Source organism: Akebia trifoliata, chromosome 4 (assembly GCF_017979445.1).
Source record: "Akebia trifoliata isolate Shusen 1 chromosome 4, ASM1797944v1, whole genome shotgun sequence".
NCBI lineage: Eukaryota > Viridiplantae > Streptophyta > Magnoliopsida > Ranunculales > Lardizabalaceae > Akebia > Akebia trifoliata.
The window spans coordinates 3,108,477-3,119,956 of NC_141378.1; the positions used below are offsets into that span (position 1 = coordinate 3,108,477).

General features: G+C 31.2%; 1 protein-coding gene across 1 annotated transcript in view; it reads left to right on the plus strand.

Moving 5' to 3' along the window:
- Window positions 1–361: 361 nt before the first annotated feature.
- Window positions 362–11,480, plus strand: part of LOC147402978 (histidine-containing phosphotransfer protein 1-like) — a 32,115-nt gene continuing 20,996 nt past the window's right edge. Inside the window, exons 1-2 of the mRNA XM_086437538.1 lie at window positions 362–421; window positions 559–689. Of these exons, the coding sequence (XP_086293664.1) occupies window positions 362–421; window positions 559–689 (191 nt within the window). The remainder of the gene's footprint in view (window positions 422–558; window positions 690–11,480) is intronic.

The following is an 11,480-nucleotide window of genomic DNA, read 5'->3' on the forward strand; positions in this document are numbered from 1 at the left end:
TAGGGCCAGGCCGCTATGTTACAGCCCTAAAAAGTACGAATCTCTCTCCATCAAGTTAACCTCAAACAAGATGTTTTTGAGGCTGTACATCTGAGATGTGAGGGGAAAAAACATATATTTACTAGAGATCTGCATTATTCTTCTAGGGATTAGTCTATTTTCGTTGGAGAAATGTCAAACGAACCATGTGTTTTCTTTTGTGTAACAGGAATATTGTCTGATATTTCATAAAGCATGTAAAATAAGGCCAATCACACAAGGTCATGAGTTGAGCATGTTTAGAATATCTTCTATTTATATGTTCTCTTTCAAGATTTTTTATTTAAGGGAGAGAGACTTACGAAGAAAGTGAGCATAAAGCATGGATGTCAAAGAGATGCAGAGCATGTTGATCGATTTCAAAGCTTCCATGATTCGTGCGGTAAGGTTCAAAATAACACAAAAATTATGATACATTCTTTTGGATTTATACTATAAAGTTTTCTCATTGCTTTTTTTTTTTTTGGTTGGGATTGGTTTTTGATGATGAGTTTTTGCTATTTTGGGTGGTGTGAGAAGGGATTTTTGAATGATCAATTCACCCAACTTCAACAAACACAAGATGAAAGCCATCCAAACTTCGTCAGTGAACTTGTGACAATGTTCTTTGAAGAGTCTGAAAAGTTTGTAGTAGAAATAGCCACAGCTCTGTAAGGATTCAAATGTTACTTTGTTATTTTTTTCCATTTTATTTCCTTTATTTTTCTCTTATGGTTAGATTTTAGCGATTAACTTCAAGGAAAGTTGTAACGCTCTTGGGTACCTTATTTTCTTCTACAGCTTACAAGATAACGTTGATTTCGAAAAGGTCAATTTCTATGTTTACAGTATCAAGGGTAGCAGCATCACGTAATTTACAGAAATTTTTCTTTGCAATTTATTTTCTTTAAGTTTTTTTTTTTTTGTTGTATTTGCTCAAGGACACCTTATTAGAATTTTTATTTCATCTATTAGGATAACTCACTGTTATCTTTAGGATCATTCACCTATAAAAACTCTTAACAATCTGAAAAAAAAAAAAAAAAACCCTAGAACTTGAGGCTAATCTATATACGGAATTAATAAAAATTAAGATTCAAAGGCAAAAAAATTGGTTCTTTTAATTGGTAAATTTGATTTATTTGCATAACAGAATAGGTGCACCAAGTGTTACAAATATCTGCATTCCGTTTCTTGGGTTCTGCAAAGAACGTAAGCTCAAAGAGTGAGTTTTGATCTAACTCTATTTTATTATTTTCCCCATACTACATACATTTGACACATTATGATTGGAAATATGAAAATATATATATATATATATATATATATATATATTTGGTTTGTTTTTGTTTTGAATAAGAACTTCTATGGTTAGGTGTTTAAGATGTATGAATGAATTACAAAATGAGTGTACCGAAGTGAAGAAAAAATTTGAACATCTATTCTCGGTTAGTATATTAAGCTATTTACTGAAATCCAACTATGCAAATAAATCACTTTTTGTTTTTATCTATGAAAACTCTTTACTTTCTCCTAATTTTGATTGTAGTTGGAGAAACGGATTATTGAAGCTGGTGGATCAATCCCAAAGGAGTATAATAGTGTCATTTAATAAAGTTTATAATTTATAATAAATAAATGAGTGAAATAGGGAATGATGAGATGAGGAAATAAAATATTTTAAAGGATTGCTGTTGCTTGAATGTGTTACTTTAAAATTATCATAATGTTGAGCTTTGTTTTATATATATATATATATAAAAGAGAGAGAGAGAATATAAATGTCTTTTATAGTTCTTTTGTCACCATTCTCCTCAATTTCAAATTGAACTCCGTATCTCTTAAATTATTTGATTAAAAACATACACATCAAGCACTAGTTCCAATTTTCATGGTGAGTGTAGTGTGGTTTACCAACTCACTTGTTTGGACCTTCTAACTTGGCTGATTTGTTGATTTAATTGAGAGAGGCTTTAGTTGCAAATATTCGAATTATATGAATCAAAGGCTTTAATTAGTTACAAGTCATGATGAGTACTTGAACCATGGTTTTAAAAACAGAACTGAACCAATGGTTCGACCAGGTAGTGAACAGCTGTCTTTTTTGTGATTTTTGCACTTTAAAACGAAAGGAAATGAAAATAATTTCATTAAAGAAATATATGCATTTTGAGTTTTTAATGTTTAATTTTTAATAAAATTTAAATTGGATAAACCAAACGGAATCAGGATTCGACTGTGGTCCAATAAATTTGAAAAATAAAAAATAAAAAATTCAGCCCAATCATATTCACCAGGGTCAAAGCCAAGAGGGGGCAAGGGGCAGTTGCCCCCCCTTAAAGTTTTTATTGTTTTAGACACCCTTAGAATTTAGTGATTACTTGAGATTCCCCCTGCTTTCAAGCTGATGACATGCCCCTCTGACCTTGTTGCCTACCTCCCCTCCATTCACCCTACAATTTGATGAATATTTGAGATACCCCCACCTATTATCAAACTGATTACATGCTCCCTTGACCTGTTGCCCCCTCACCTTTTCAATATTTTTTTGGTGATTTAGGCTCTCCTCTATTAAATTGGTGGATATTTGTGATAGTCTTCTGTTTTCAAACTAATTACTTGCCCCTTCAACCTTGTTCTTCTTTTCTAAAATATTATAAAAAAAATCTAAATGTCTTCATTTTCAACTTGTAACAAAAAAAAATACTTGTTTTTCCTTCAAAAAATTAGATATCTTCAAACTCTTCTACCTCTTAGTAAATTAATTTTAATTTTTTTAACTTCATCCTTTAACGATCGTTTTGACCATTGCCTAAATCTTTCATAGAATTAAAATCCTACAATTTCATATTAAATTAAAAATCTCATCAGCTTCCATTAAAAATTATTAGATTTGAAGATTAAAGTAGATTAATCTGAGGTTTGAAAGCTAAATTTCACTAGAGAGGTTGAAGATGCATAATTTTGCAAAGAGAAATAAAAGAGTTTTTTATTTCATAATGTTGAAAATGGGGGTAATGAGATTAATTTGCATTAGTGTATTGTAGAAGACTGAGGTCAAGGGGGGCATGAAAGCATTTTGGTGAATATGAGATGCCCTATGTTTTTAATTTAAGAAATTATCCCCTTAACTTGGATCTTCTCTCATAGACCAATGAGAAATGACCTAAATGCCCTCATTTTCAAATAAATCAAGAATTACCGATTTAAACAATTTATGTAATTAATCGCCAGTTAAATCCATGAACCCTTAAATCAACAATGTCTGAAACGATGTCAATTTCAATGTTACTTGATTAATGTGAATTTTGTGTAGATTGCAGATTAAGATTGAACAAATATTATAATAAAACTTGGGTAAGTAGGATTTGTTTCACAGGGACAATCGTGATTCACTTAAACTTCGAATTGAAAATCAAAACAAAATTTGAAAAGATTCTTTAAAAATATATTTGTAAAAATAGAATAGAAAATGACAGATAATTTGTATATGAAATTAAAATAGAAAGTAGAATTAAAAACAATTGAAAATGGGCTTAGAGAACTTAAATCAACCATAATGCTGAATAATTTCAAGTTTAACTCGATCCACATAACAAGTCATTGTTCGTGGATTGGAAGATAAATCGATTAAAAATTGATTGTAACCAAAGAATATCCATGTAAATCCTGAACTTAAATAAGATTACCCGACTTATACCTCAACTCATCACAGAACATGATTATTCTTGAACTTATCTAAGCAATAATCATTAAAGCTTGAATTAGAGGTACAAGTTGGATGATCTCATCTTAAGAGGGTTTACAAGTTTACAATTAAAGCAAAGATAATAGAATTAGAACAATAATATTAAGATAAACTTGTTCTGGCATCCTTGATCTCTTTAAGGAAAGTCTAGCCAATCATCATAATGAGCAAGTTGCAGCAATAGTAAAACAAGTAAAATGTGGTAGAGAAGAAAATAAAGATAATTATGTTGCCTTTTGATTCCTCTTTGATGATCTTACAATAAAACTACAATTAGAACTAAAGATGAAAAAAAAAACTCTTAATGCTCTCACTACAATCAAGACATCTCTCTTTCTAAAAGAAAAATCAAAAGAATTACAGAGAATTTGGAAGAAGAAAAGGGACCGATTCTCTTAGAGCAACCCCTCAATTTATAGTTTTTCTAATCGGGTTATTAAGTCGATTTTTCCTTGAGTTGATTCGAGAAGGGACTTTAGTTACAACGGCCAAAACGTCTAGAATGTTCAGCTCAAATCTCGAGGTATAATTCCTTGAGATTACCACCGAGCGGTAGAGCCTTACCGTTGAGCGGTGACGTGACGACGAATTGCTCCGAGATTTTGTTAGATACTCCCTCTTGAATCATATACTGTAACAAAAATTGTTACAAAAATATTTGCCTCCGAATTTTGCCATTTTTACTTGTAAATAGTAAGAAAATCCATTAGTTTCGATAATCTGATAAATCAATATAATTTATGTTTATTTGGGACAAATAGTAATTAAATATTGATAAATCTTGTGTAATTACGATCCCAAAAACAGCTTTATGGAACCTTATCATTACTTTAGCATTTTCCATTTACAAATTACAACCTAAAATTTCCTTTTTAAATGCCCCCTCATTTTTTTCTTTATTAATGCTTTCTCACCCCTTTAAAAATGCTTCTTTCTTAACATCCTCTCACCCCATGAATTTTTCTTCCTTACCACCACACCCCTAGAAATTTTTTTTAACTTTCTTAATGTCCCACCCCTAAAAATTATTCTTTTTTAATGTCCCCTCACCTTTCTTCTCGTATGCCCCTCACCCTATAAAAAGTGCAAATTCACACCACAAGAGGAAAAAAAAAGGGTAAATTCAACGTGAAGTTATGTGCAATTTGACTAAATCCAAGCAAATTCGACAGATTAATTCACCATTTTTTTCTGGTGGTGTCAAATGGTCAAGATTCCAATCATTCTTCAAATGATTGTACTTAAATTTCTAATTCTTACCGTTAATACATTAAAGTTCATAAATAAAAATTGATTTTAATCATTACGATACCTTCTTTAATCTAGATTAATTCATTTGTAATGCACATGAAAAAGAACCTATGTTAAACTATACTGAAAATATTATCTTTATAGTCTCTTAAATTTTCCCCAATTTATCCAAATTAACCAAACTGATCCCTGATAAGTAACAATCAAATCCAAAGTTGATTACTATGTTTTTTTATCAGATTTTTTTAGTTTCCTTAATCGCTAGATTTCGGAACCCAGTTTCATATACTCATTTACATAAATTTTCATTTTATTTTAGTATTGGTTTAAAAAAAAAAAAACATTTTATTCGTAATATCGACCACATGTAACATCAATACTATATGATTCTGATAACCCATTTACATGTGGCATTTTGTGATAGAGAGCATGTAAAAATGGCCATGGCACAAGGTCATGAGTTGAGCATGGATGGTACACCTTCTTTCAATAATCATGAATTAGATAGAGTATGACACTAAAAATCACCAAAACCGATTTAAATCTGTGACAAGTTTTTATTAAAAATATCAAGCGAGTTTTATAAAGAGTGCTGATTTTCGAACTAGAAAGTCTTCACTCGGACAATACTCAACTGACGGGGCATGGACATAGAACCATAGATCTTTTTCCTTGGGATACACAACTTCACATCCCCACAAAAGATGTGCGGTTTTGTATCTTGATGAAAAAGATCTATGGTTCCGTGTCCATGCCACGTCAGTCGAGTATGGACTGAGTGAAAACTTCCTAGTTAGAAAATCAGTTTTCTTTTTGAAAAATCCTCCAATTTGAACTTTTATTGGTCGAGTCAAAGGGATTCCAATTATTTTGACTTGGTTGAGTCGAAGTGGGATCGGTCAAGTTTTAAAAATGGGACTAACTAGTTGCACACCACCCATTACCAATTGCACTCCATCACTTAAAAAAATTTCTTTGCACTTCATTTGGATGATTACATTCCAAAATTAAAAAATAATTGCACTCCTTTTCTTCTTCTTCCCCAATCAAGCCCACATAAATTATCGTTGGTTCAATCATGTTTGAATAGTCTAAGCTATTTAAAAACATCACAAATCCTTGTAATCACCATGTATCCGATTTGACAAACCAAGAAAGGGTTTGTTTTAACAATTTTAAAGTCATTGTGAGGCTTAAGAAATTCATTGGAATCCATTTCGACATATTGGAAAATCAATGGTGCTAAAGAGAACATGAGCAAAATCAATCTGAAGAAAAATAGATGACAAACATAGAAGAAGCCATGGGAAGATGAATAAACCCATAAATCGTAAGATTGCTATAATGAAGTACAATTAGTAGGTTAAAAGTGAGGTTTAAAAAAAATGCATTTTTTTTTTATTGTTAGAGTGCAACCAACAACTATTGGTGTGCAACTAGTCGATCCATTAAAAAAAAATTTATTGTTAGAGTGCAATCAACAACTATTGGTGTGCAACTAGTCGATCCATTTAAAAATAAACTTGGTTTGATTTTTGAAGTTCTATTTATATCTAAGCTTTTTGAATGAAGAAGCAAAGAGAGAGTTAAGAAGAAAGTGAGTATGAGCATGGATATCAGAGAATTGCAGAGAATGTTGGTTGATCATAAAGCTTCCATGCTTAGTGAGGTGAGATTCAATAACAAAAAATATTTATGTACATTGTCTTTTGGATTTGTGTTTGAGAATTTTTTGGTCGCTTTTCATTTATGGGATTGGTTTGATGATGGGCTTTTGCTATTGTTGGTGTGAGAAGGGATTTCTGAACGATCGGTTCACCCAACTTCAACAAAGTGGCGACCCAGATTTCGACTTTCATGAACATCTTACAGGCTTCTTTGTATGGTCTATGAGAATGCTTGATGAAATAGAAATGGCTATGTGAGGATTAAATCTCCTTTGTTTTTTGTTTTATTTCATTTCTTCTTCTTTGGTTCTTTTCTTGTTATGGTTTGATTTTGAAGATTAACTTCAAGAGAAAATAATTATTTTTAATGTTCCGTCTTTTTTCTTCTACAGAGAAAAAGATAGGGTTGATCTTAAAAATGTCGATGACAAAGTTTGGGAGATAGAGGGAGCCAGCTTCCAGTAATTTACAGATTTCTTTTCTATCTTTTTTCTCCCCTTAATTATAATAATTTCTTTTCTTTTTAATTTACTATATATATGGTTCCAAAACATCATACAACTCCAAATATAAGATTAATATAAAAAAATTAGATGAAAATGGAGAAATTGGTTCTTGTTATTCTGTTTGATGGGTAAATTGGATTTTATTAAATTTCATAACAGCCTAGGTGCACTGAGACTTGGAAATGCCTGCATGACCTTTCGCAAGTACTGCGAAGAAGAACGTAACCTTGACGAGTAAGTTTTGATCCTAACTCTTAATTTCCCTGAGTTATGTAAATCTGAATAATTCAAATTGAAACAATGAAAATCTGATTTTTTTCGTTAGGTGTCTAACATGTCTGGAAAACATAAAAGATGAACACACCATTGTGAAGAACAAGCTTGATCGTCTAGTTTCGGTCAGTATGTTGATCAAACTATTAGTGAAACCTCACCATGCGAAAAGTTAAATATTTATTTTTCTCTATCAGATCTCTTACTTTTCTTCGTATTGGTTGTAGCTGGAGAAACAGATTGTTGCAGCTGGTGGATCAACTCCAAAGGAATGAATAACATTAGTTGTTGTGCTGGTAAAAGGAAACCTTAAAAGAATAATGAAATAAGAGGAAATAAAAGCTTTTATAGGTTTAATAGTTGATGGTGTATGTTTTTTTTATCATGAATGTTGGGATTGTATGAGATACATAAATAAAGAAATAATGCGAATCAAACTTATAGCTCTTTGGCCATCATTCTCGATTTCAAATTAAACTTGTTACTTAAGAAATTGATCCAAGGGTCTTTTCGTAATTTCACTGATATAGTGTAAAATCCTCTTTAGTTTTCCCTTTGGTATGTATTTTCTCTTCCTGGTGAAATGGTCTAATATGTAAATACGAGTGGAATTGATGGAGCTTAAGTTCAGCTTATAAACTACAGTGTGGTTTACCAACTCACTTGTTTAGGGTCATTCACCTTAACTGGTTGATTGATTCAATTTCTCTAGTGAACAAATATTTTTAGCTTCAAAACGATCTAAATCATCAATTTCTCCTCAGTTAATCATCTATTTTTAAATGGTTGATCCCTCCATTAAAAGATTGGTAACCAAAAGGAAATATAAAAAATAAAAATTAACCACATACATTGTCATTAAATATGAATCAACTAATAATGCAACATGGGAAAGTTTTGGAGCCGATAGCGTACGCTTAACATTGTAACTAAAGCCCCAAGATATAAAAATAAAATAAACATGCTTAATTCCAATTGTACAAATCACCTATGTTTGGGCCAAACATTCATCACTTGATGGGCCCAAACAATGGGATAGGTGTCAGTGATCAACACTATAGGTGTCCCCTCGATGCAGCTTCGTGGAATAATGCACGACACCATTGTTTATGTCTAGTCAACCCAATGGAATGAAGACGATTGAGCTTTAGAATTATTTTAATGTGACAAGCACCATGTGAAAAAAGGGGTAAATTTGATGTCAAGATCCATCAAATTTAGCAATTTTTCACGTAGTGTTTAAAAGAGCCATCTCGAATCTACCCCTTTTTCCACTTAGTGAATATTCTCTGCTTCGTATTTATTTTACTATTAAACATCCGATCATGATATTTTTAATTTGACTAATTAATAAATAAATAAGATAAAATAAAATAAAGCTGAAAGATAATATAAAGGAGGATTAACGTTTGTTCATAGAGTATTCACGTCTTCATTCCCCATGAAGGATTCAAAAAGTTCCTTTGATTTATTTATTTTTTTCATATTTCTTCTCTTTTCCTGGTTGTTTTCTGCTTATGTTTTGGTGATAAACTTCAATGAAAGTTTTAATGATCTTTGGTTCCTTTTTCCTTTCTACTGAGTACAAGGTAGTGTTGATTTCAAAAAGGTCGATTTCTATGTTCATAGTATCAAGGGTAGCAGCATAAGGTAATTTGTAGATTTTTTTTCTTCCTTGATTTTTTTTTTTTTTTTTTTTTTGTGTGTAGTTTTTAAAGATTAATAATCTGAAAAAAAAAACTGACACTTGAGGCTAATCTTAATATGAGATTAATAAAGTAAAGACAAAAAGGGAAAAATAAATTGGTTGTTGTTATGTTCCTGTTTGACCAATAAATTGGATTTGTTTCCATAACAGGGTAAGTGCACCCAGAGTTGCAAATATCTACATCGCCTTTCGTGGGTACTGCGAAGAACATAACCTTGAAGAGTGAGTATTGATCCCAACTCTGTTTTATCATTTTCGTCATATAATATAAATCTGAATAATTATGATTGGAATCATGAAAAAAATCTGGATTTTCTTAAAAAGAACTGCTATGGTTAGGTGTTTAAGATGTATGAATCAATTAAAAGATGAGTACACCCAAGTGAAGAACAAGTTTGAACACCTATTCTCGGTCAGTATATTAAGTTATTTATTGAAACTCAACTATGAAAAATTGCAAATAAGTCTTTTTTTTCCTATCAAAACTCTTTACTTTTCTCCTAATTTTGATTGTAGCTGGTTAACCGATTATCGTAGTTGGTGGTTCAATTCCAAAGGAGTGAATAATAATAGTTTAATTAGGTGATCTAATAAAGTTCTTAAAGGTTTGTAGTTGCTAGAGTCATTTCAAAATTATCACAATGTTGAGACATTTATAATATTGGCATATTTATCAAAACATGCACAACTTTTCATTTATTTACCAAAATGGTACATTATTCAAAATATTTCCGAAAACGGTAATTTTACTGTTTTCGGAATTAAATTTTTTTACCAAAACTGTAAAAACAGTAAAATGTATTTTTTTTATACCGAAAATACCCTTTTTTATTTTTTGACTGAAATTACGAAAATAAAATTGATTTCGGTAAAAAAAAATTGTAAATACATATGATTGTTGGATTACCGAAAGAGAGTGAATCTTTTTAGTTGGATTTTCATTTTTTTAAGGTTAAAATTATAAATACATATGTAAAACAAAAAAAAAGGGTATTTTCGGTAAAAAAATATATATTTTACTGTTTTTACCGTTTTGGTAAAAAAAATTAATTCCGAAAACGGTAAATTTACCGTTTTCGGAATTATTTGCTATAGTGTACCATTTTGGTAAATAATTTCAAAAACTCTACCGTTTCGGTAAATTATTCTATAATATTCTATATGTATCTCAATTTCAAATTGAATTCCATATCTCTTAAATTGTTTGATTAAACTTGGATCAACACTTACATATCAAGCACTCGTTCCCATGTACATGAAGAGGAAACAAAATCAAGTACAAACGGTGTATGCAGCACGTATGTCAAGCACCCAAAAATTCATTAATGAAAGGCTAACTTGAGAATCTGATGGACTGAAAATGGATACCATATCCATCCATAATCATTGGTGAAATTCAATTGAGTTTCCATGTCAACTCATTGTGTTTTGATCTATATTATTCTTTTGTTCAAGAATTTTCCTATTTGGATTATAAGGAGTAGATCAATACACATTAAAAACTAAGGCTTCGATTAGAATCAAATCAGTTGCTTAAAGTTGAAGCATGTTGCCACTGGGTAATCTTGTTTTTAAAGCGATAGTCAACATTGACTAAAAAATTTAAACTACTGTAAATCGAAATGTAGATGACACAATCAAGGGAGCATAAGCTCCAATGGAGTTGCATAACTGTACTTATTTTATCTAAAGTAGAGTTAGTATTGGTGACGAACCATCTAGGGTGCCCATGGAGGAGACTCGCAAGTGTGGGCGTTGGGAAGCCATTTTTGAGGTTTGTTTGAACAGCTGATCCAATTAGGTGTGAGAAAAATGACCTTCAATTAGTAAAAAAATCATTTTAGCTTTTAGGAACCTAGATATTTGTTTGGCTTCCATACTGATTTTGGTTGGCCATAAAAATCAAGGCTCCTGAGAGCTTTGGATGCAAAAAAACATATTAACCTGAAATGCTTGGTGATCTTGAGCTTGTTTCCTTCTCTTTGTTAACATTGATTGTAGTAAAGATTACCAGTTAGAGAGAGTTTCCAGAGGTTAGGAAGAGTCTGCTAAAGAAGCCTGCGAAATTATTTACTAAAGAAAAGGAAGAGTTTTGCAGGTTAGGGTTTCGGAGGTGAGAGAAGATGATGTGATTGCAGAGATTTTTTTTTTTTTTTTTTCTTTTTAAATTCGTAAAGAGAGAAGGGATGGAGAGAGAGACGGTGAGTTATTCGTACGTGCAATGGGATCAGGGGTATTTTTGTAAAAACTCTTACGTTATTGTATCAAAATGATTGATTTGCTATATTAGATTGGAAACGAGGCTGTTG